At 34.3% G+C, this 25,930-nt stretch overlaps 3 protein-coding genes across 4 annotated transcripts in view; 1 reads left to right on the forward strand and 2 right to left on the reverse strand.

Moving 5' to 3' along the window:
- The window catches only part of LOC105231968 (serine/threonine-protein kinase PAK mbt), a 34,712-nt gene extending 8,809 nt beyond the window's left edge, over positions 1 to 25,903 (forward strand). The window contains exons 2-6 of the mRNA XM_049455917.1: positions 18,514 to 18,932; positions 19,015 to 20,248; positions 20,307 to 20,427; positions 20,517 to 20,788; positions 21,291 to 25,903. Of these exons, the coding sequence (XP_049311874.1) occupies positions 19,061 to 20,248; positions 20,307 to 20,427; positions 20,517 to 20,788; positions 21,291 to 21,764 (2,055 nt within the window). The 5' untranslated portion in view covers positions 18,514 to 18,932; positions 19,015 to 19,060 and the 3' untranslated portion in view covers positions 21,765 to 25,903. The remainder of the gene's footprint in view (positions 1 to 18,513; positions 18,933 to 19,014; positions 20,249 to 20,306; positions 20,428 to 20,516; positions 20,789 to 21,290) is intronic.
- On the reverse strand, positions 701 to 11,468 carry LOC105231966 (glucose-6-phosphate 1-dehydrogenase). 2 transcript variants are annotated; one of them, XM_049455922.1, is made up of 5 exons: positions 10,866 to 11,468; positions 3,056 to 3,171; positions 2,834 to 2,980; positions 2,539 to 2,756; positions 701 to 2,026 (listed from the first exon to the last, which is right to left on the reverse strand). In XM_049455922.1, exons 1-5 carry the CDS (start codon positions 10,909 to 10,911, stop codon positions 970 to 972), a joined length of 1,584 nt encoding a protein of 527 aa, XP_049311879.1. In that variant the 5' UTR covers positions 10,912 to 11,468; the 3' UTR covers positions 701 to 969. The 2 variants fall into 2 exon arrangements, with proteins under 2 accessions (XP_049311879.1, XP_049311880.1); XM_049455923.1 differs by lacking the exon at positions 10,866 to 11,468 and adding an exon at positions 3,299 to 3,522.
- LOC105231967 (RNA polymerase II subunit A C-terminal domain phosphatase SSU72) lies at positions 15,855 to 18,278 on the reverse strand. The gene is made up of 3 exons (XM_011213499.4): positions 17,958 to 18,278; positions 17,588 to 17,846; positions 15,855 to 16,845 (listed from the first exon to the last, which is right to left on the reverse strand). The coding sequence occupies exons 1-3, from the start codon at positions 18,182 to 18,184 to the stop codon at positions 16,744 to 16,746; spliced, it is 588 nt and encodes a 195-aa protein (XP_011211801.2). The 5' UTR covers positions 18,185 to 18,278; the 3' UTR covers positions 15,855 to 16,743.
- Positions 25,904 to 25,930: the final 27 nt, after the last annotated feature.

The following is a 25,930-nucleotide window of genomic DNA, read 5'->3' on the forward strand; positions in this document are numbered from 1 at the left end:
TTCACAAATAAAAACGTTTCTATACAAAAACTTGATTTTGATCATTCAGTTTGTATGGTAGCTGTATAGCCTTGTCTTAAACAATAATCCTTGCCAATGTTGTGAGGATATTTTTTCAAATGAAAGTGTTTTCGATATAAGAACTTAATTTTAGTCGTTCAGTTTGTATAGCAGATATACTGTATGCATAGTGGCTCGATATCGACGGTTCAAAGTAGCTTCCTGTAGAGAAAAAGACGTGTGCAAAATTTCTTCAGATCGATATCTAAAAACAGAAGGACTAGTTCGGGTATTACACATAGACAGAAGGATACGGCTACTAAGCTCATCTTGCTAATTATTAGGAGACTAAATCGTGAGCTAGAGCAACACGAACCAGATCTTATAGGCAACAGACAATCACTGAGTCCAAGCTTAGGACTAAGTAAGTAATTTAGCATTGAAGTCCGCATTCGTCGAGCAAAACCCATGTGCTCTCTTCTTGAGTGCCTTTAAGTACAAAGACCTTAGAATTCATTTTGGTGTAAAAATCGATCGCCAAAATCAACTCTGCCTTTGCATCACCGAACGAGAGAAAGAAAATTTTAATACCTTTTTAACATCAATGTGCAAAGCTCGGTTCTCACAGCCGAAAAAATACTATAAATTATTCTGTTTGTATTTTTTTTTTCAAAAATTTACTTATAAACTTATTTATAAATCCATTGCTCCGTATACTTAAGTTATATATTATAAAATATATCGTATTTGCACTGAACATGTACAAAAGTCAGTGTTTTTATCGCACAATCCATTCATTACATCATCATTTAAAAGCTACGAGTATATGTACACACATATATGTATTCTAACTGTACATATGTATAACTACTCTTACACAACCATTTTTAATTAGTTTAAACAATTGCTTCGGTGTTTTGTTTGTCTTTTGTATGCATTTGTATTGTTATTGGCTCAATGACATCTCCTCTACTTCTTTCCATGCCACTTGTAAGACCCGTAATATTTGAAGTTGTTCTCCGACGTCTTCTGATCAGCCTCCTTGGGGCCGCGAGTGCCAAACACATAAGGTATGGGTTTCACTTTAGTATTTTCGATCTCATGCAGGACTGGCGTGAAAATACGCCATGCCTCGTGCAACTCATCTGAACGCACGAAATGCATTTGCGAGCCGCAGAATACATCCAAAATCAAACGTTCATACGCATCCGGCAGATAGGAGTCCTTGTAGCGATGCTCATAGGTGAGGTCCAGTTCAGTCTCCTCCATATCGAATGTAATGCCAGGGCTCTTGGTCATCATTTTGAAGTACAGAGCTTCGCCGGGCTGCACACGTATGACCAATTCATTGCGTTTGCTGTTACCCTCAAAGATATCACCGGGCACATCGCGATATTGTATGCGCACTACAGCTTTGCGTTCGTTCAGCGCTTTGCCGCAACGTAAAATGAACGGCACACCCTCCCAACGTTCATTGTTGATACGTAGGACACCCTGTGCAAAGGTGGGCGTATTGGAATCATTGGAAACGGTGGGATCATCAAGATAACCCTCGCGCGCTTCACCTTCACCCTCTGGATTGCCGACATATTGTCCCAAAACCATGTCGTCCAATGTAAGTGCTGGAATGCTTTTCAGTACCTTAACTTTTTCATCGCGTATGTCATCGGGTTGGCAGGAAGTTGGCTTCTCCATGGCGACTAGTGACAATATCTGCAGCAGATGGTTTTGCATGACGTCGCGTATGATGCCGAATTCATCGAAATAACCGCCGCGTCCCTGTGTGCCGAATGGTTCCTTGAATGTGATGAGCACCGATGCAATATTCTCGCGATTCCATGTTGAGTTAAGTATTTTATTGGCGAAACGTATGGTCATGAGGTTCTGCACCATCTCTTTACCCAAATAATGATCAATGCGGTAGAGTTGTTCCTCATGGAAGAGCGAGGCGAGGTGATCGCTCAGCTTCTTTGATGTGACATCGTCGCGACCGAAGGGCTTTTCGATAATAACACGACTCCAGCCGCTAAAAGAAATAGAAAAAAAGAAGTTTAGTGTTGGGAGCTCAACATACGAATACGGTTTTTCATTGACTTAAAGATGGGAAAGATGGTTTCTGGTATTCGGAAATATTTCATTGGAACGGGGTTCCCAAGCGATAAAACTTTAAATAAAATTGGACCTTTACTAAGTTCTACCCTCAATGAACTTCAGAAGTTCGTACTCTTGAAAAATAAACTACCTCAATTCTTGCTTGTCCGTTTCACCGTAGATATGACCGCCAAGATGTTTCAGTTTCAGTCGATCGAATAGGTGACACGAAACAACTTCAGAAACGAAGATCTTGTGGAATTATTTGCAGAAAGACTCAACAAGGAAGAGACAAGGGTTCGAACTTCTGATTTTCGCTGGATCACTTGCGACATTTGTGTTTAGTTTTAAAAACTTTGACGACGGAAAAACGTACGGCAGTTTTCGACCCGGGAAAGCTAGAATGTACATACATATGTACATAACAAGGGTCCATGTATTACTCACCGTTGTGATAGACAAATTTCCTTAATATTCACAGTCACCTGCTCGAAGACGGATGGCGGCAAAGCCAAGTAGAATATGCGATTACTATTGGAATGGTTCTCCAAACGCTCTAATTGTTCGTTCAAGGCAACAAAATCGCTGCGCTTATCATAGCCACCCGCCGCATAGGCGTGACATTGCCAGAACTCCTCATACTTGGCCTGCTCGTGTGGTTGCACCTAAGTAGCATATAAAAAGAAATGTGTTATATTGTAATGCTGTAATGTATACCAATTTACCGTTAGTTTGCGCTTACCTTCATGTATGGATGACACTTTGTGCGCAATTCCTCAATCGAGAGCTTTGAGCGTGCATAACCGCAGAAGTTTGTAGGTTTCGGCAGCAAATTGTCACGGAAGAGCCACCACAAGGTGGGGTAGATCTTCTTCTTGGCCAAGTCACCCTGCGTAAATAAGAAAACCAGGCATTTTTGTTTTATGGCGGTTTTAAGGCGCTAAAGTGTGCAGGTTTCACTTACCGACGCGCCAAAGATGACGAACGTGTGCGGCACATGGGAATCGAAATGTGTACCCTCGCACTTCATGGTCGGAGTCTCAAGTGATTTGATAATGTGTTCGAGTGCGGTTTCCTCTTCTGTAACATGAAATAGAGTTGTTAGTTAATAGCATTTCATTTTGTGGTGAAATAGCTTTATTTTATTTTTTTTAATTAATTAAGTATCAAAAAATCAAAACAATCAACACAAAAACTTTTTTCTAACCATAAAATTGTGCGCATGTTTTCACATGTTTTTTGTCCTAGATCTATATATGAATCTGCTTGTGCCTCTATATTTTACGCCAAATTTATTATTTAATTCTATGATTAATAATTCACATTAATTATTTAATATTTCAACACTTTAATTGCCGAAAGGCGAAAACACAACGTGCTTTAAATTATTATTATTTTTTTCAAAAATATTCCGTCTACACGCTTTTCCAGTGTGTACCTAACGAACTGATGCATTCGCGGCGTTTGAAAAACTGAATGGAAAATCAAAGCGCTTGACTCTTGAGAGCACACCGATCGTGCCGATCGCACGTGTTGTACTAATATATGTTAAATATATATCTATTTTTATTTACATATGCTTAAACAATCGTACATATATTTGTATCTATTTATCTGCCGAATGCTTGAAAATCGCGCAAACTTTCAACCGTACAAGGGTTTTAAAAGAGCGGCGAGAATCGACAAGTTTTGGGGGGGCACAACCGGCACAATACAAATTCATGCGGAGGGTGTTGTTGGTACGATAATTTCCAGAGTTAATTGTGTGTCGAAGTTCTCATTAATTTTCGAGTCCAACACGCCATAGAGTGCTTTTACTTAGAACTTTATGAGGTACATAGTTATTAGTGGACTTGTGACTTTAGTTTTATTTGTTGTCGACCCCTAGGTAATATCAAAAACAGGTGTTTAGTACACTTTTAACACTGGCTTGTCATTATCGCTATGCGGAAGGAAATACGTCAAATAATAATTTCGTGTAGTAAATAATTCATTTTCTAAACTATGTAGTTGAAGTCAGTGTCTACGATATGCTTTAGGAAACCTGGCTGTAATGATATATTGGATAATGTGTCTCACAGTGGACTTAATAAGCCTCTTCAAATGAAAATGTTAACCAAAATAAAAGGTGTTGCCTAAATTTGTAGAAAATCCATCGATCATTTGTTCATAAAGGTGTAGATCATCTACTGTAAATATCCCAATACATTAAAATTTCCAGTTTTTTGTTTTAATGTCTAAGCGTTATCCGACTCATTGTCACTTTTTTCCATCTTTGAACGTTAGATTTTCAACCAAAATCTTGGAAGCTCACATGCAAACATAACCTAAAAAATCAAAATATACTGGAACATAATATCTTACTTCTATAATTTTCAAAAATTGCACCTGTTTCAGCGAATGTTCTAAGCGAATTACTGATTATTTTTTATAACTCGGTTCTATTATATTTACGAGTATTTCGAATTGAAGTTCTTTTGAAAATTTTTTATCTGCACCCCTCGAGATTTTTTAACTTTTGCGTGAGTTGTACGATCAATTCACATTCATTTACCTTACTTAAGGGCTTAAATGAGGCTGATTGCTTGATGGATCTATTAGCTGTGACTATGAATATGTACATATTATATGTACATATACCATAAGTATTCATTTAATATCAATTATTGACTTTCAAATACATAGCCATACCTAATTGTATATAAATATATCGCTTATACATACAGATATCTACTTACGAATATCGAATTAGATATTTACGAGTGTTTACCCAAACAACCTTATCACATATCATATTGTATATAATGCTATAAATAATGTACCGTTATGTTTTACAAGTAAGTCGAGTGCTGTGTAATGACTTACATCAATAACAAAAATATATTACGTAACAACCTGATATTACAATTGTTAAACAGATAATAAATAATAATAGTATTGCGGGAAACATTCGGTTAGTCGTCAGTTGCAATATAGAAATGTCAACAATTGTTCTAAGCAACGAGGCTTTTTTAAGGTATATATAAGGTATTTACGACTCAAAAATAACATCAAGATTTTAACCCCCAGAAGGAAACGTCGGATATCCTATAAAGTATATTTTGGGTAGTCGAAAAAGTCTTTTCGTATTATGTCAATAGATCTCGTTGCAATCGTATATCTCCAATGCTATCAATCACACTGTGTCATACCATATAGTGTTGGAAAGGTGAGATTTCAAGCTTCATTTAACCAAAAAAAATTAAATTTAGGAAAGTTAAAATAAAGTTACAGCTGTTCAAAAATTAGTGAAAATAATAAAGAAATTCGCTATATTTTGAAATTTTTGTATAAAAGAGGAAAAATGCAAAACAAGCCACCAATGAAATTTGTGAAGTTTACGGAGACGTTGTCGTGTAGCACAACAATGGCTCCCTCGCTTCCGTTCTGAAAATTTCGAAATTTCGATTTACACTGATGGAGTAATGTCTCTAGCGGTAAAATGGCAAAAAGTGGTCGACCAAAATAGTGCATTTATTTATTAGTATAAATATAAAAAAAAATAAGTTGAAGTTTTATTAAAAATACGAAAAGACTTTTTCGACTACCCGATATTATAAAGGGTTCTGTGCAAAAAAGACTGAAGTCACAAGTCCACAACATCACATTTAGTTTTACAAGTATTTGAAAAGTCATTAAAGGTTTCCACTCACAATTAACTGTGCAAATAATATATGCGCGCGCGAAAATAAGTGGCGCGCCCCCTTATAAGCCTTCAAACAAGCAATTCACGCCTCTCGACTAAATTATTTATCTTTTTTTTATATACATAATGCTAAAAATATACATATTTATGTATACAAATATATAGTAGATGCGTATATAATAGTACGAGAGCTGCAAGCGGATGTTTGGCACGCTCTCCAGAATCAAGCGGTTTGTTTTTCACTTTAACCTATAGAAAAAGCATCAATATCATTAGCAAATTATATTAATTATCAGGTGAACTGTGAGAAGTTATACAGGTGACTTTTAATTTACTATTGCCATATAAAGTTATATTTATTTAATAAATATCCCACATGTCTACAGCGTTCTAACATTTTTCTGCATACTCATGCTTATAAGCTACTATGTAAATACATATGTACATAGTACATAAATATGCATTAAAGCACATGTTTTATCCATATTTACGCATTGTCACCACGTGCTAACACACCTCGGCATATATACATACACCTGTACACTCTTGCGATCGTTTCGAGAGCAACTCTCTCGACATTAACTTGTGCAACTGAGCGAAAACGTTTTATTAATCACGCGATAATTTCACATAGCCATAATCATTGTATACTAATTATACATATATAGTATATGCATACTATGATGTTTGTATGTATGCGCTTGAGTATGTTGGCGAAATTTTTGAATGAAGCTACTAATATGGACATAGAGCGCCATATTCGAATACTTATGTATATTACAGCAACAAGATATGTATTTCTGATTTCGACATCGATCAGTTTCATTCACCATATATAAGTACACGATTTGAATTTTTAAATTTTACAAAAATTAAAAAAAATAATTTTTGAAAAATTAAAAAAATATTTTTTTAATTTAAAATTTTTCTTACGGTTAAGTATAATTTTTTCGCAGACATACGAGGTTTGACAATTAAGTAATGAGACTGATTTTATTGCCGCGCTTGTGCTAAACCTATGACCTTGAAATTCCCCTTCTCCCTTTTTTTTTTTTTGTTTCCTAAAACAAAATTGGTGGTGAAAGAAACCCATTTAGAGTCGATTACGGACATCCAGACGGCCGTGACGAGGATACTCGCGGACATCCCAGTCGAAGCGTTCCAGAAATGTTACGATGCATGGAAAACGCGCTGGAATCGCTGTATAGCTGCCTAAGGGGACTACTTTGAAGGGAATGGCAGAGTTGTAGAATAATTTTCTAATATACGGTTTTTATGGAATCAGTCTCATTACTTAATTGTCATACCTCGTATAATATAATATTTAAATATAAGTTAATCTTCCAAATGCATTGGAACTAACACATATGTTTCTATGTACGTAAGGTTATACATTTGTCTGTATATTCTAAAAATTTTCCAATGCTGCCACACCATTTACAATAAAAAAATATTTCGCGTAAAGCTTTAGCATTCTTTGAACAAATGACCAGCTAAACATAAAAGTTGCTCACAAAAGCTTTCGTGAAAGGTTTCTACTCACTTGGCAATGACATTGTCACTGTCATGCAAAGTGATCGCGCGATCGTGAAATATAAGTACACAGTTTGTAAGAGTACAATGTGAATGCCTAGTTAATTAATGCGCATACATACATACATACGTATTAGTGTGTTAGATTTTGAATTGGAAAGTGATTCCGGTGTTGCGCCCTTGCTTAAAACAGCTGGCGCGTACACATACTTATGTAAATAAATGCGTGAAAATGACAAGCAAAAATCAAGCGCTTAGTGCGTTGCAATTACGCGCAGATTTAGTAATAGAAAAAAGATTGAGGTTAAAGTCAGGCGTAGGCACACAGAAGGTTGAAGTCTAAGCTGTACTTTTTTAGTTTTTTGTATGACCTCATGATGACCATTAAGTTCATTACTGAGTTATGAAATCAGATTATGCCTGCTTATTATGTATTTCACTATTTCGTAGAAACTTAAGTTAAAAAATATCGCTTCAAAGCGAAAAATTAATTCGAAACAGCCGAAGACTGTACTAAAAACAAGAAAAAACGTTAACTTCGGCTGCACCGAAGCTATAATACCCTTCACAGGTGGCATAAAATAATATTATATAGAAAAAAGTATACAATTTATAGAATGTCTAACGATTCCTTTTGGCGCTTAGTGTATAAAAAGCAAAACAGTTGAGCACCTAATTCCCGAATATCGTTATTTTTTAAGCCAACTTGCAAATAAAGCATACATGTAGGCGCTATAGAACACTTGCCGCTTAAAACTTCACTCACAACGTAGTTGATTTAAAGAAAAAAATTGCTGAAACCCTAATTACTTAACAAAATGTGTTAATGACAAAAATATTTTAACTAAAATAACAGTAGCTTCGTTAAGTTTGCATCTTCGTCCATAATTTTATAAATTTGAATGAGGCTATAAATTGAAAACAATTTTTATTGAAAGTATCATTCATAATTATTTTGCAGCAGTGATCTTTACGATTTTCTAGGATCTGCTTCACTCTTAAAGCAGTTTAAAACCGTAATACACTCTAATAAAGCCTATCCCTAGGCGTCACTTACCTTTCAAGAACTCAATACTATCAAAAATATTTCAATGTTGCCTAGCAAAATGTAATTTTAAATTGAACTACCAGTTCAAAGCTAACAGACCTTCGCTTTAAGAGGCGACTTTCCAGAACTACGTGATCACGCGTAATGATTTTATTTTGAAAAAATTTTAGGATTTTATTACGAAATAATGGAAAGTTGTGAAATTCCGCCATCGAAGGTGAAAATAAGGAGACTCAAACAAAAAATACTTGAATAATTAACAAGTCATTTTATTATTATTATTATTTGTAAACCAATATGATTTTTTTTATCGAAGTTTTTATTCTTATCTACTTGCTACTTGAAGTCTAAAGAAATCTTGGAGATAACTTTCTGCTGATTTGAAAGTCATAAATATATAATATAATATAAAAGGTATATTATCAATTACGTTTACGACGACCTTATCTCCTTCCCAATGCCACGCCATATTGCGGTATACATAAATAGCGTTTAAATGTATTGATTAGAAAAACGTGAGAATTTTTCGTAGAGGTCGAACGACTCTAAAATGATTTGATTGTACAAGAGTTGATACTATACATACATATATGTATAGTACACTTAGTACATTATAAATATACAGTATTTTTTTTTTAGTAGATATGTATGAAAAAACAATCTTTTAATATAATTACAAATCTGCCGGTAAATCTACTCATCTGTTGTGAATAATAAAGGTTATCACATATTTGCTGTAGAATACCCCTGCAAATGTTATATTAATATTATAAGTATAAATACATAATATATATACATACAAGCCTTGAAGACGACCCATGTGAAGGACGTCCAAAAAGCGCATCAACACCAGAAATCAAAGCCAAAATACAGGATACGGTTTTGGAAGATCGTCGAATGACTGAGAGAGATGTAGTAAAAGCTCTATCACCATGATCCTGAATCAAAACAAGCGGCTAAAGAGTGGTGTGAACTGGGTTGTTCGGCTTCGAAACGAGTTCGTGTGCGGAAATCGGCCAAGAAGGTTATGGCAACAGTTTTTTTGGAATGCGAAAGTAAATTTGTTTGTGAATTACTTGCAAAATGGTAAACCAATTAGTTCTGAATATTATTGCAACCATTTGGACCAGTTGAAGGAAAAAATTTGTGAAAAAGACCCGGTTTGCAGTTAAAAAAGTCCTTTTTCATCAGCACAATGCACCGTGTCACAAGAGCATTTTGACAATGGCTAAAATCCATGAATTAAAGTTCGGATAGTTAGGGCATCCACCGTATTCACCACATTTGGCCTGCAGCGACTTCCATTTGTTTCCAGAACTCAAAAAATGTATGCGTAACAAACGTTTTTCATCAAACGAATAGCTCATAACGGGTGTTGAAGCGTATTTTGCAGACCTTCTGGATTCTCACTTCAGGGATGGGATCTACAGATTGGAGGATTGTTGGAGATTACACTGAATAATAATAAAGCAGCCGTTTCAAAACTTTTAAAAAGCCGGATATATTCAAAAGGCTATGAAATCGGACGTTATTTGAATTAAAACCAAGAAGCCTAGCAAGGAATGGTGTTTGAACGCTATAAAACGCAGCCTATTTGGCTGGTGACCAAAACTGAATCTACTTGTATTATGACGGAATCTACTTGTATTATGACAACCGGGAATGCAAAAAATTATATTTTAAACCTGGTTAACCAGCCAAATCCATGACGCCTACCAAACCCAAATCATCAAATTGACAAACGGAATTAGCGACCAGACACAGGGTAATGATTTTCTAACATTGCAACGCGTGAGCATATTGCAAGACTGACAAACTGCTTGGAAATCAGCGACTGGGAAGTTTTGCCTCATTCGCTTTACAGCCCGTGTCTTGCCCCTTCTGTCTACCATTTATCGTTCACATCAAAACAAAATATAAACAATTGGCTTGATTCATTCTTGGTCGCCAAACCGGCGCCATTCTATTGGGATCGAATCCATAAATTGCCAGAAAGTTTAGAAGAATAACATTATAATGTAATTATAGTAAATGTTTTTCTTCCATAAACAAACGTTCAAGTTTGAAAAAAATCGCACGAATATAGTTATAAACGCTATTCATATATAGAAGATCAACGTGGCGAGCTCAGTCGATTTAACTATGACCGTCTGTATATCTATCCAGCTAACCTTAATTCGATTTGAAGGTTGTTTACAGCAAACACACGGGTAGAAAAAAGAAAGTTAATACACCTATTAAGGGTATTATAGTTTCAGTTTAGTCTAAATTAATGTTTTTTCTCGTTCTTTTTTTAATCGATTGCTGTGAAAGCTCATTAGGGCCGTTTTCTCAATGTCTGGTTACCAGCCTCCTATCAAATAAGTACTGATTAAAAAACGGATCTTTACCGAAAACAGTCTTGGTTAAGTTAACCAGAACTTAACTGACAGATGGCTGTTAACAACACATAGTGAAAATGACCGACGCACATCTTCATATTCGCTTGTTAACACTTCCATTACTTACCCTCAACCGTTTTACCGTTGCCATTGCTAATCTGCTTAGAAGCCATGACTGTTACAATAACTATTTTCTGCTGTACTCAAAAGCGTTTTAGTTTACAATTAAATTATGAATAAACGCTTTGCGATGATTCTCAATCGCTCCACCACGCAAAATTATCTGCTCGTAAACGTATGACTCGCTGACAAAGTCTCTACCGGCTGCGCCACACAACGACGATCACTGCGGCTTCGAACGTTAATTGCAACTAAAACACGTTTTATGTGCAAAAAAAACTTATACAATAATCGTTCGTTTGTTTATTTGTTGCTCCACAACGGAATAGCTGAGCACAAGCGCGACGAAGTGGTGGTGAAGACCAATGAATAATGAATATTAAATGTAATGAAATCAAATGCACTACTACTACCAAGTGATTCAACTTAGGGCACTTTTTTGATCTTTCTTAGGGCAACAGCTCAACCGTTACACACACTCAAGTGTTTACTAAGTTAGTTGTTGTTGTTATTTAGACGTTGAACACAGCGCGCGCACAGCAAATAAGGATTAGGCAATTAAGTGACAGACTAAACCGTCTACAAGCGAAGAACGCGATTTGAAGACTGTCTAATTTACTGCGTTTCAGCTAGTTAGACCCCAACTGCTGGTTGGGGAGCCAACCGAAAGGTAGCTGGCTGAGCGTAAAGCGCTCCACGTTGGCGCAAAGCACAAAGAGCGTGCAACAAGTAAACATGAAAACTAAATGTGTGTGTGCTTTTTTGTTACAAACTTACGAGGGTGTGTTTTTAAATAGCTTGGTTAAGCAAAAAAAAAGTAGATAAAAGTCAAAAACGATTATTTTTCAATGTCGTTGAGGAAACTTGAAATTTTCACACGATTTTTAAATATACAATTTTATTATTTGTCAGGTAATGAGCGAAAGAATAAATATTTTATTATAAATTCGATTTTTAAGCCTCCTGAAGTAAATTTTTTCACAAATACTATTTTTTTTGTAAAGCCGTCACTTTCTAAAATATAAATGTACATACATTATTTGTATATATTTATTAAATATAGTGCCAACGCCTTTCCTCTGTCTTGAAAGTGGATACAACACCTTAAATTATTGAAAGCCAGACTTAATATGCAAACTTTAGCACGCATCTTCGGAAAATATACCCAAGAGTGTTTAGCTAAATATTTAGATGAAAAATTATCGCATAATACCTAGTAGCTGAGAACCAGTGTGCGTTGTAAGCAAATGAAAGGAAATAAAAACAAAATAGTGAATAAAAAATGGCATAGAAGAAAGATATGGTCTATGTAAATAGTCGAAGAATTGCAAAAAGTTCAAATTATACACCGAAAAGTTAAAAGAAGCGTTAATTAAACAAAAACATTTGAGTAAATAAATCTTATAATACAAACATACATATGGTACATACATACATACATACATATGTGCATTTAAAGGTGAGATATGTGGCCCTTACGTAGTAGAAATCTGGTACACGCATACATAATTTTTAAACAAAATTTATAAATATTGTGATTTTTTATGCTAATGCATAAACATTAAAGAAAAATTAAAATCTAAAAAAAATGTTTAATAAAGAAAATTATTAATTAAAAATTTTAACACATATCTTTAATTAAAAAAATTAAACTAAATTAAAAATTAAAAAAAAAAACTAAAATCTAACAAATTTTTAATTTAAAAAATATTAAAGCACATATCTTTTAAAAAATTAAACCAAATTAAAATTTTTAATTTAAAAAAATTTAACTATTTTTTTTTTAATTTTGCTATTAAAGCTATGCTCTTGCCTTTATTTCAAATATTTATTTTAAAAAATTGCCGAAAAGTGAAATATTTACTTTATAAATTACCAAACGATCTTAAAGTTTTCTGCGCTTCCGAAAAAGTAAATAAATATTGTTTATGCTACAAGTTTTACAAAATTAAAACTTTATTTCACACTTGCCAGTGTTTATTTCAACGATTTTTCTTAATTTTATGTTTTGAAATAAGCTCACTTTTAATGTACAAATATCAGCTCTTGCTCTAAATTGAAAATTCGAAAAAAGTATTGAATAACTTTAAAAATTTTAGCAACCAAATTTTTCAGAAAAATAATTTAATTTTCCATTGTACTTAACCAACATTGTTTTTGTCAGCAAATGAAACTGAATATTATACAAACAAAATGTTAAAATTTTTTCCCGTGACATATTTATAAGCCATAAAATATAATTTTTTTCTATATAATATATTTTTAAAATATTTTTTTTTTTATTTTTGTACTATTTTATTAAATTTTAAAATATTTTCTAATTATTTATTAATATCATCATTGTATTTTTGTGATATCTAAATTTTCCATAAGCAAATTTTTAATTTTTTTGTAAACTTTTTTTTTATTTAAAATTTTTTAAAAGATAATTGTTATCATATAGTACTGCAGCACGAGCATTCAATTTATTTTCCAAAAAAAAGTACTGTTTGTATTTTTTATATATGTATATTTTTTTATTGTTTTCTGTTTCTTCCAATTTTTCATCATATTTTTTACATATCTTACTTTTTATTACTAATCATAATTAAATTTTAGTTTCAATATCTATGAAAAAATATAATAATATAGTACTACGGCACGAGCTTTAAATTATTTTTCAAAAATTATTATTTGTTTTTTTTTTAATTTTTTTTTACTTTTTTTATTTTTATTTTTTTTTTTATTTTATATTTTTTTAGTCTTTTATATTTTTTTGTTTTCTTTTTCTGGCAATTTTCGACTTATCTTGCTTTTTATTACTAATCATCCGATTAATGTTAGTTTCAATACTTCTCCTCCATTCTAATCTGACCTTTATAGGACAAAAAGTTAATACTACTGCCTCCCACTCTTGCAAAAGGCAGCAAACAATTTGATAAGCACTGTCAAAAGGAGAATCAAATAAGTTTTAACAAATGTTAACATTAGATTAGCGCTAACTTTTTTTCGATATACATACACATATGTATAAAAAATTAATGAGCTGCCAAAAATATATTCTCACGTGGTAAATGTGCGCTGGCGCATGGGCATACAACAACAATGATAAACATAATAAATTGTAGCATTTAATTTCAAAACGAATTGATAAGCTGATGTACCGGCACACATACATATGTACATATGTACTTACGTTAGAAACATTGAACTAAATTGGTGCTTTAGAGTTTATTTTTTTTGCCGGCTCTATCATCAAAATCAGTCCACTTAAATACCTTGCTAGCGCTGCTTGTGTCATTTATTTTAAAATTATTTGCTTTTAAGTTAAAATACAAGAGAAAAGGCAATATTTGTTTGGTATTTCGCCTTAAATGGTTACTAACTTCATGTTATCCATACATACACAATAGTTTGCAAAACTCTATGTCAAGGTCAAATAACGTTCGATTGCAATGCTCCAATCCATGCTCTCTACGGCATTCAAAATACATACCCATAGGATGGTATGTACATATGTATATTTGTATGTATGTATGTATGGTAGATTTTTTTGAATGCTTAAGGCGTGCTCAACACATGGCTCCACAAGTGAGGAGCAAGTGGTCTGCGACGTAGATGGCTGAATTGATAGCGAAAAAAATTCAAAAATCGTGCGAATAAGAAATGATAACCATGCTAAAGGGTGATCCAAGTAGAGGTACTTTTTTCAATAGCGTAATCGTCAATGGCGACGTTATCGCGCCATGATAACCGACTATTTGATGCCTGAAATTGAAGCTCGTAGTCTCGGAGACATTTGGTTTCAGCAATACGGTCCCACTTCCCACACATTGCATCAATCAATGGATTTATTGAGAGAACACATCTGTCAGCAGATTTTTTCACGCATTGACGACCGATTGGCCACCAAGACTTTTTTCTGTGGGGATATGTAAAGTCGGAAGTCTATGCGAACAATGCCGCTTCGATTCAGGCCTTAGAACAATACAGCATCCGTATCATTCTCCAATTACCAGCCGAAAAGCTCGAACGAGTCATCGAAAATTGGACTCAACGCACGGACAATCTAAGACGTAACCGCGGCCAACATTTGAAAGATATAATCTTCAAAAAAGAAATGCCAAAGTATATTCTTTCGAATGATAATAAACATCCCCCCTTAAATTTGAAGTTTTTGTGTTTTTTCTTTAAAAAAGTAGGGAGCCTTGAAATGCATCACCCTTTATATACACATAAATATGAAGAACCATATGTAGTTTATATACCGGATTGCCCGTTGTTGAGTCATAGCCAAGACAGGCATGAAGTCAGCCACGATTGTACACAGTGAAAAATTGAGGATGAATAAAAAACTGGTTAAAAATAGTATTTAAACAATTTATATAGATAAAAAATATAAATAAAGAATAATAATGTTAAATAATTAAAATTAATAATAAAATAATAAAAATATATTAAATAAAACGTAAAATTGTAATAGGTATAAAAAATATTAAAAATAAAATCTGGTAAAAATTTAAAAAAATATATAAAATAAATACAAAATAATATCAAAAGAATACTAAAAAAATTAATTTCTGAAAAAAATAATAAGAAATCAAATTTAAAGCTAAAAATAATTAATATAATTTTAATAATCAAATTTCTGAAACACTCTACTAAATTAAATTTTAGTTTTAACAAAATTATTGAAATTGTGATTAATCAACTTTAAATAAAATTTCAGTAACCTTAGGCTATTTGTACCCTGAACAGGATATATTAAGCAAGAAACGTCCGAGACCCTATAACATAAATGAAATTTTGCACCTATCATTTTCCCACTAAAATGCTGCTCATTGTTCGGTACGGTCGACATTGGACACTATAGCATATAGTAGCTGTCATACAAACTGAACGATGGGAATCAAGTGCTTGCATGGAAACTTTTTAAATAATATAAGTACTATACATATGTCCCCAATTAAGAAGAAAACTCGAATGTATTTATTTTTTTTTTTTTTAATATTTTAAATATTATATTTTTTTCTCAATCACCAATCGAACGACTACATAAATTTAAGCATACATCTCTAATATTTTTATCTTATACTCATTTGTTGTTGTACTTGCCAAATAATATCAGTTCTCTTGGAATTCACTTGCGGTGCATTTTTGTGATTTCTTTTTGAATTTTGAATTTTTAGGTTATGGCTAAGTTTGATTTAACATAAACTTCGGGCATAAACCCTTAATACTTAAAATTAAATTAAATTGGTGAAAATTTAATTAATATGAAGACTGCTTAAATTAAATGAAAATATGGAACATACATACTAGTATATGTATATTTACATACATACATATGTATATGTATCTTTATATATTCGTTAATTGTTGTATTTTCTTTGGCGAAGAAGAGCTTGATTGGAGAAAATAATAATGACTATACTTAAATACAAAATTGTAAAATATCTGTTTATATTTTACTTCATATATTCTGCAAGATAATTATATTTTTGCATTTTTAGACGCGCTTACAAGTACATACATACCAGCATGGCATGTATAAGTTTTTATAAGCATTTGTTCTTCACTAAATGAGTTGGGTTACCTCAACTTTGCTTGGATTTTGATTACTTGCGTATATTTGTTTTTCAATAACTACAGTATTAGTTTCGCCATCCTTTGTTTCATTTCTTATATGTTTTTTTCTGCTGGATCCATAAAAATTATGCCACAACCTCCTGCGTTTGTTTCCGTTTTAATTTTTTTTTTTTTTCATTGTTTAATAATATTACTTTCATTATAGGATAGTTTTTTACCGTTTGGTGCACTTGCATTAACAAACCGAATTTTGCCAACAATACATTTAATGGTTTCCATTTCGTTATTTTGATTTCCATCTACAGCTTAAACAATTGTCAGTAGAAAAGTACCGAATGCAGAACAGTTTTATTGCGCCGAGATTCGAATTCTTGCAGCAATTCGTCAATATCGTTATCCAGATCGGTTGATTTCGCCATCTAAAGTTTAGATAATAAATCAAATTTAAATTATTGTATGTTGGTGGGTAATAGAGGAAGGATAGATATCGTTTATGAGTTCGGGGATTTATGCACATTTTGTCATACTAAATATCAGAAAATATTAAAATTATGCCTTTAAGATAAAAAATATTTGCAAATAACATTTTTCAAGTTTTAGTTGCATATGATCTCATAGAAACGAACCTTTAAAAAATAAATAAGGCATTATCATTTAATTTTAAGTCATTATGCGATGAAATTAATAAATTTTGTATAATATATTTCGAATAGATGTATAAAATATTGGCTTTAATCTATGAAAACTAGCCCAACCTTCTTCTCTTTTGTAATCACTAGATCATATTCGTATATGTATCTATGTTGCATTTAAAAAATTATATATAATTGATCACTTTTTAATATATGCTCATTCATGTGATTATGTTTCGATTTTACCGGCTTCTAAAGCTAAAACATTATTTTGCTACTTACAGAAATCTCAGATAGCCCAGCTATAAAATAGAATTACAAAATAATATAAAGCGTTCATTTTCATTGAGTGTACCGTATATTTATGCAAGCAAAAAGTTAACTTTGATATTTTGTTATTTGTGTGAACAACGTACACCAAAAGCTTTAAAATCACTCCCCGCAACTCTTGCGCTTCAATCACCTCCACAGGCAATGTTATATACAATATTAAAACGGGTAGACGTTTGTTGTTGGTCTTCATTATTACCATATTTATCATGTCCGTGATAAGAAAGGCGCCCATTAAAGCCTCTTCATGATTGTCCTCAATATCCACATTGAATACGTGTACAGGTCGATTGTCGATAGGATCACAAGACTCCATGTGTTCCAGCACCTGGTCGTATACGCGCTCTTCCACGGTCACAATAATATCGAATTGTTCTTTGCACTCCTGAAAGCGTTCTGGACACTTTTTAATTCTTCGATTACGGTCAAGCATATGAAGTAACCCGTTTTGTGTGTAGCTATAATAGAAAGTACCAGAAAATTAGATAAGTTGTGGGCAAATGTATGAGCATATATACTATATGCAATGCGTGTATGTAATTAAATTTCTTGCTTTCTTTCACACTCACTATTGTTTATCTTTTGTAAGCAGATCCTGATAGATTGTGTCGTAAGGTGTGCCAAATTCGTAAACATTTGGTTTATCAATGGCTGTGCCTGGGAGTTTTACACGTTCACCAGTGCCAAAGGAACGCACGTTGAAGCCCTTCTTCGCTAGGAAATGATGCGCCTCCATTGAACGATTCATGTTTGAGGAACAGACTACAGCTACAGATAGATTCGAATTATTCGACATTTTTGCAATGTTTATTAATTTTTTTATTTAAACTACAGCAACCAAACACACAAGTTGATAAAATGATATCAATGAAAATTAATGTACAAGTGACAGAAACACAGCCGACGTTGACAAGCAGCTGTGTTGTGTAGCGTTGTTTTCAAAAACGGCGCCGTTGAATTAATAAAATAGCGGCAAAGTTGTTTTCACTCCCAAGTGATTAATTAATTAATGCTTATATATGGGTACAATAATTGTGCAGTATAGTATTTTTAAAATTTCTGTGAAAAATATATTCGTTTTATATGAAATAACTTTTTCATTTAAATATATTTGTTCCTTTGTAGCAATCACTTTCTAACACTGCTAGACGCCATATTGACAGCGAAAATGCAAACGGAGAGAACATGAATGAGCACACAAATGCCACAGTAAAGAGAAAATGCAAAATTAAATTAGTGCGCTTAGACATTCCTTTTGATTTATTTAAATTTTTTCATTGTAATTCATATTATTTAAATTCAAATTATGTTTATTCGTGTTAAAAAATGAAGTTACTTCGTGCTAAATATAAAGTGCAAGTGCAAAGTGTTGAAAAAAGTGCAAAAATTTATGTATGAAAGTAAACGTAAGCCATAAAATATTTCGAAGGGAGGAAGCCAAGCACCAACGGCCAGTTACAACGGGTGTGGAGCTTAGCTGAGCAACAACAAAGAGAATAACTGCTTTTTTAGTTATAAGCGGGCTGTGTGCACATTGGGCGGAGGTAAATATTAAAGTCAACAAACTGCGACGGGAAATTCACATCGTTCGTTAGGAATTTCACGAATTTTCACCTTTTATTGTAGCACATAGTGGCAGTTAATACAGCGCAAGTACATATATTGCGACAAAATGTTCTCAAAGAAGAAGAAGAAACCACTGATTTCTATGCCAAGCAATTTTGAGCATCGCGTGCATACGGGATTTGACAAACGTGAGGGACGTTATGTTGGTTTACCGTTACAATGGGCTTCCATTGTTGGCAACAATCAAATACTAAAGTCAACAAATAGGCCACTACCTTTAGTGGATCCCTCCGAAATAACACCGACGGAAATTCTTGATCTTAAGACAATTGTGCGACCGCATCACAATAACAACAAAGCGGATACGACCTCATTAAATAGCAGCATTGCACCGAATGCTAGTGGAGCGTTGGGAAATCACCAAACCGCGCATGCGCACTACTTCACCGAGCATAACAATACGGCAAATGCTGCAGGTTCGGCAACAGGTGGCATTAGCCACAACACAGGTGGTATTGTGCTACCGAAAACGTCACATGTAGCCCGCTCTAATTCTTTGCGCAGCTCCAGCCCGCCCCGTGTACGACGGGATTTGCGTGGCAACGCCAATGTACCGCCGGCAGTGCCTGAAGAAAGTGGATCAACTACTGCGCCCACGCCCGTGCCAGCCCAAACAATTGGTTACGGTGGCTACAAACCCCCAAGCAATGGTCCTGCGACAAATGTATCAACAGCTGGAACGGCAGGCTATGGTATGTACTCGCAACATAATACACAGAACGGGGGCGGTCATGGACCACTTGCAGTACGCACCGATTTTATAGCGAGTCAACAACAACAACATCCTACACAGCCTCAATCATCGCTCGGCAACCCGACAGCGATGACTGCCTTACATTACCGCACCGCACCACCTCCTCACCATCTTGCGGGAGGTGGGCAGCCACAACAGACTTCTCCAGTAGGATCAGTAGCTAGTGGGACACGTTCGACGCACTCACATGCCTCATCGGCGCACACACATCCACATAACAACAACAATGGTGGCAGTGGCTTTGCACCATATCAACCTGGCGCCATACAATCCGCACAACATGCTGCGAAACATTTAGGAGCCGGTGGAGACCAAAATCAAAATCCACACCATACACATCCGCACTTGCATGCAAAGTCAGCGTCGCGCGCATCTAGTTCAAGTGGTGGTGCGAGCGGCGTGGGTAGTGCAGTCGGCGGGGCCAGTGGCCTAGGCGTTGCGCCGCCCCCTAAACAGGAACAGAGGCTGACACATGAACAGGTAATTGCAAAAAAAGAAAACAACTTGAAACATAACAGTAATATAATATGCCTTCTAGTTCCGTGCCGCTTTGCAAATGGTTGTTTCGGCTGGTGATCCTCGTGAAAACCTAGACAACTTCATGAAAATAGGTGAAGGCTCTACAGGCACAGTGTGCATAGCTACTGACAAATCAACAGGTGGGTTATTGTCAAATTCAACTCAACCAAAATATTATTTTATTTACACAGAAATACAAATTATAAATAAATTGTTTTAATTCATACAGGTCGTCAAGTGGCTGTTAAAAAAATGGATCTACGCAAACAACAACGACGTGAACTGCTTTTCAACGAAGTGGTCATTATGCGCGACTATCACCACCCGAACATTGTGGAGACCTACTCAAGTTTCTTAGTAAACGATGAGCTCTGGGTCGTCATGGAGTATTTGGAGGGCGGTGCGCTCACCGACATTGTCACACATTCACGCATGGACGAAGAGCAAATCGCTACAGTGTGCAAACAATGCCTGAAAGCATTGGCCTATTTGCATTCACAGGTATGTACGCGGCGCGCTCGCTAACAGCGATACGTGTTTGGAATGATGTATGAGTCAGAGCGAGCACATAGAATGCGAGCAATTTCTGTTTGAATTTATTACCTTTTTGTTTACTTACACTTTCGCTTATCTCTCACTTTAGTGGGCCGATTTCGACACACGAATTTCAAAACATATTACTACTGTGATAAAAGCACCTAATGTTTAAGTTTTCACTTCTTTTATTATGCTCATAATTTTGTCGTTATTTGTAATCTCACTTCTATGTTAGTTAGTTTTATTTTTCATGTTTACGATTTTTTTTGTACATTTTCTTTTTTAATTAATTTATTTATTATTACTTTTTTATATATATTTTTTTATTATTATTAATATTTTTTTCTTTTTTAATTTTTTTTTTATATTTTTTTTTTTATTTTTTTTTATTTTTTTTTTTTATTTTTTGTAAATTTTTTTTTTTAATTTTGTTTTGTTATTTAATAAAATATTGTTTTCCTCATAGGGCGTTATTCATCGAGACATCAAATCCGACTCCATACTACTAGCTGCGGACGGTCGAGTCAAACTCTCAGATTTCGGTTTCTGTGCGCAAGTCTCGCAGGAGCTACCGAAACGTAAATCACTCGTTGGCACACCGTATTGGATGTCACCCGAGGTAATATCGCGTTTGCCATACGGTCCCGAAGTCGATATCTGGTCACTCGGCATTATGGTCATCGAGATGGTGGACGGCGAGCCGCCCTTCTTCAACGAACCGCCGCTACAGGCGATGCGACGCATACGCGATATGCAACCACCGAATTTGAAGAATGCTCACAAAGTCTCACCACGACTCCAATCGTTCTTGGATCGCATGCTGGTACGTGATCCGGCACAGCGTGCCACTGCCGCGGAACTGTTGGCGCACCCATTTCTGCGACAAGCGGGGCCACCATCGCTCTTGGTGCCCTTAATGCGCAACACGCGGCAGCATTGAGAGAAAGCAGTCTTGCGCCTACAAATGCAAATTGAATATATATGCAAGTAAAACTTAATTTAGTTAGCGCTACATCATTATCATTAACTACACAAAGTAAACACAAACTCCCACACACACACACATGCATAGCCATACACATATACATACATACCTTCATGTACAAGCGCTAACATTTCGGCAACTACTTAATACGCGAACGAATTTAAGTATTACTCAAGCAACATTTGAAATTATTTAATTACTATATGTACCGTTAGAAGCGAATATTTAACTCTTAACCATTGTTTATGCTTTTAAGTTTTGTTTTGAAGTGGTTAAGTTTATAAATCCAAATGTTTTTTTTTGTTTTGTTAAACATTATTGGCTTAACTTCCTTTCTGCCACACATAGACACATCCACACACGCACAGACATTTTTTTTTTTTACATATATACATGCGCACTCGCATTTTTGTTGTGTCCTTAATACAGTCAATTGTTTGTTAATATGTCCTAAAACAAAAACAAAAAGATATTGCTAATCCATCAAAGATACAGTTTTATTGTATCCACTAATTACATAAGTCCTTAAAACGTACACAAATGGCAGCTAAAAAACATACACGAATCGAATATTTTATATTGCTTTCATATAAATAATTATGTAATTTAAAAATATATACATATGTATATGTACCAATGTACATATTGGAATTAAAAATTGCAGTGAAAAAAGTAAATTGAGATAAAAACAAAATAATATAAAAGAGCACTTCCAAAATTTATAGTAAACAAAAAAATTTAATTAAAAAACAAAAATTTTGCTTAACTGCGACGAATAACAAACAAACGTAAAATGTAAATAACTCAAAAAGGAAACGATAAAAAAACTTTCGAAAATAATGCGATCATAAGAGAGGAATATAATGGCGTAAAATTCATGAAAATTACAATATATTAACAATAAGAATGAGAAAAGATCTTTAAATTTTCAAAACATGCTAATACTAAATTTTTTGAAATTCTTAATTTTTGCTGAAAAATATTTTTGTTTTTCATATTCCTTTTTTTTGTGTAAAAAAAATTTTATGTAACTAAAGTGAAAACCTGATAATGTGAGCTTTTTTCAATTATTATTTTTTACTTGAAGAAATTTTGTTGTAACTAAAGTGAAAATGCTTAAAAACCTGATAATGTGCGCTTCCCCAAAATCAAGTATTTTTTAACATTTCAAATACTTTTTTATTGGCTTTTAGAAGTATTACAATGCAACAAAAAATTTGAACCCAACATTCCAAAAAATATGGACACATTTTTGACAAAAAAGAACAAAAAGAAAACCCCTGTACATTCCTTTTCGAAAGAAATTGCAACCGCGCTTCGTTTTATTCTACATTTTTTTTATTGTAATTTGTTGTGAAATCATTATATGAATGTGCGGGATTCAAAATTTGTGTATTCTATAAGAATGCACACAAGCGTTTAAATGTCGAAGTACATTTTGTATATCAATTATTGCTTATATATATAATATATATTTAACAATATACATACATAACTAATATAATATAAAAATATAAATATAAATACATAGACATACAAGCAAGTATGCATATAATATCTACATACAAACATCGAATAAATATGACGTAGGTTTTAGTTTCTGTTAGCAAAAAAATGTGAAAATGTGTAAAATGTTACGTTTTTTTTTATTTTTGTTGTAAAGCAACATAAAATGTATAAGCTAATGATTTAAAGGGAATAATTTTTGAAACAATGCATATTAGTGAGTCAATGTGAGCACTTCTTTTATTTTCGAAAATTCGAACTTACAAAAATGTTCCACAAAAATAATATTAATATACACCATAACTTAAAAAAAAACTAATTAGATAAAAATGGAGACTCACTTGGCCTGAATTTTAATTATTGAAGCATTAAATGCTAACTACAATTAATTAATATTTTATTTCATAAAGTAACAAATGTTATTAATACTGCCTGCACATTTGAATGTAAATTTTAACTCATAAACACCGCGAACCAAAGGTCACATGTTCGAAAATTCGATTTTTTTTTTTAATTTTCACTGAAAGTATTTCACTAACCGTCACTTTGATATGTTCGAAAATTCGAAGTTTAAAATTGCAATATTTTCAAAATATTTAAAAACACATTAATTGAAAGAAACGCAAGCTTAATTGTAAAAATTATTAATTTCCAGCTCTGCTTCATTGTTAAAATTTATTCTTGTACATTTTAAAATTTGTATGTAATAACTTTCTAAAAGACTCTTTTTTTCGAAAATAGTAACGAACAGTATGTTCGAAAATTCGAAATTGTAAAATGTACGCGTAGATTTAAGTTATTTTTTTTAACCAATGTTTGGAAGTGGACTCCGGATTGATGCCGCAATCGTATATACCTCCCAGCCCTCAGCGAGCAAAATTCTCTTTCGTTTTCTGTACACAATACAAGGTTCAGCAAAAGGATTCTCAACTCTCTCTCCTGCAGTATGTAAGAATACAGAGATCGCGTTTGCAACATTTAGACGACGCGCTGCTCCTTATATCGTAAATTCAACTCAGTCGCACACAACATCCACAACACCACATCTTCAACTTGATATACTGGCAACATATAGAGGCTTCGGTCGATCTGTGGTAACCTACACTGCTCCAACTTCTAAGACGGAAGCTAGTAAAATGCCGTGGTGAAACTTCCAAAACTAATTCAAGGCGCTACTCCTCTCACTACCACTGAATGACGTCCACTTATGTCATCTGAACACATCTCGTGGGATCTGGGGTTCTTCTATCCAGGTATCTTCTACTAGCCACTGCGGCAGTCATCTCATCTACTGTGCAATCCATCACAAAGTCTAATAGAGGAATTTTCTTCGTTTGAAAGGAAAAATACAGTACTCTTGAAGACTTTTCCATTGGCTTGCTGACAAGAGAGAGCTACGATCAGCCTGTAATAAATTATGAAGCTCATTTTTGATTCGCGGGAACAAAAGAAACGCCGTGTAGAAACTGAATGACCAAACGCAGTGTCAGTTTTGGTGGACTACTAAGCCTACCTCTCAATGTCTGACGTAGATCTTCTACAAAAAAAATGCAAGAGATAATGTGGGTTTCAAATAATGCTGTATTTCTCTTTTCAATTCTCTAAGAAATTCTGAAGAAATATGTTTTGGTAACCCAGAAGGAAATACCTGGATAGAAGTACAAGTTCTGATGATAAAGGAGTGGGCCAGCAAAGAAAGCCGCATATTGAGAGGTGTAGCGATTTCTCCACGGTATATCACTAGTTCCCCTTATCCAATTGGAGCATCACCCGTTACCACAGACCCCCCGAAGCTTTTATATGTTGCCAACAAACAGGGGGGGGTGGACGATGTGTCGCTCTTGAAACAATGTTTTGTAACGCGTTAGTCACTCCCTCCCCTTTCACTTGGGGTCATTTTGGGAAAGCGCCCCCTAATTGACTAGCTTGCAACGTATACAGTCATCGATCGAATTATAGTAAACAAAGCTGAGCCCGTTTGTACTTCGGGAACCAGTAAAACGACGTAGTGAACCCTCTAGAGGTTACCCAAAACGTCGCCCCTCTCACCTCCACTAAAAGAATACCTACGTTCCTTTGGTTTCCGCGTTGCGTTGTAGCGGTTTTGTTTATTGTAGACTTCGATGCTTCAGTTGCAAATAACCCTCACTTGATAATGCGTTCTTCAAATGAAGCTCTTCCCCTCTCTTCAGTGTCGTGACAAAAGGACGCTGGTGGCGGTGAGAAGAGCTGTGCTTTTGTCAATCTAGTGGTTCCTTCTCGCCATTTTACTGGTGTTCCCGGCTTCCAAAGACCAAACGCTGAAAGCATAGGTTACTGCAAACCGATCGATGCCTTTATACGAGGCTAGCAAAGTAATGGGCGCAGGCGCTCTCCCAAGATGACAAAAACTAGGCGCGTTCCAACGATGGCCACGTGCTGTGTATCCACACGGCTTCTTGGAGGAGAGGAAATGTGTACGTATGTGGCATCAACCTTGGTGAAAGCACATGTGCAGGCAGGATAAACTGTTTGACTTGGTTTAAAATTTTACATAGTTACAATGAAAGGTTAAAATAAAAAATAAAAAGGTTTACATTGATCGTGCACTTACTAATTCTACTGTTAGTATAGTC

This window comes from Bactrocera dorsalis, chromosome 4 (assembly GCF_023373825.1).
Source record: "Bactrocera dorsalis isolate Fly_Bdor chromosome 4, ASM2337382v1, whole genome shotgun sequence".
Classification (NCBI taxonomy): domain Eukaryota; kingdom Metazoa; phylum Arthropoda; class Insecta; order Diptera; family Tephritidae; genus Bactrocera; species Bactrocera dorsalis.

Coding starts and splice junctions, on each gene's coding strand:
- LOC105231966 (XM_049455922.1), bottom strand. CDS start 10,911: ATGGCTTCTAAGCAGATTAGCAATGGCAACGGTAAAACGGTTGAGG. Junction 3,172..10,865: donor CAACGGTAAAACGGTTGAGG/GTAAGTAATGGA, acceptor TTCATGTTACAG/AAGAGGAAACCGCACTCGAA. Junction 2,981..3,055: donor TCGTCATCTTTGGCGCGTCG/GTAAGTGAAACC, acceptor TTATTTACGCAG/GGTGACTTGGCCAAGAAGAA.
- LOC105231967 (XM_011213499.4), bottom strand. CDS start 18,184: ATGTCGAATAATTCGAATCTATCTGTAGCTGTAGTCTGTTCCTCAAAC. Junction 17,847..17,957: donor CTTACAAAAGATAAACAATA/GTGAGTGTGAAA, acceptor TTTCTATTATAG/CTACACACAAAACGGGTTAC. Junction 16,846..17,587: donor TCACGGACATGATAAATATG/GTAATAATGAAG, acceptor TCTAAACTTTAG/ATGGCGAAATCAACCGATCT.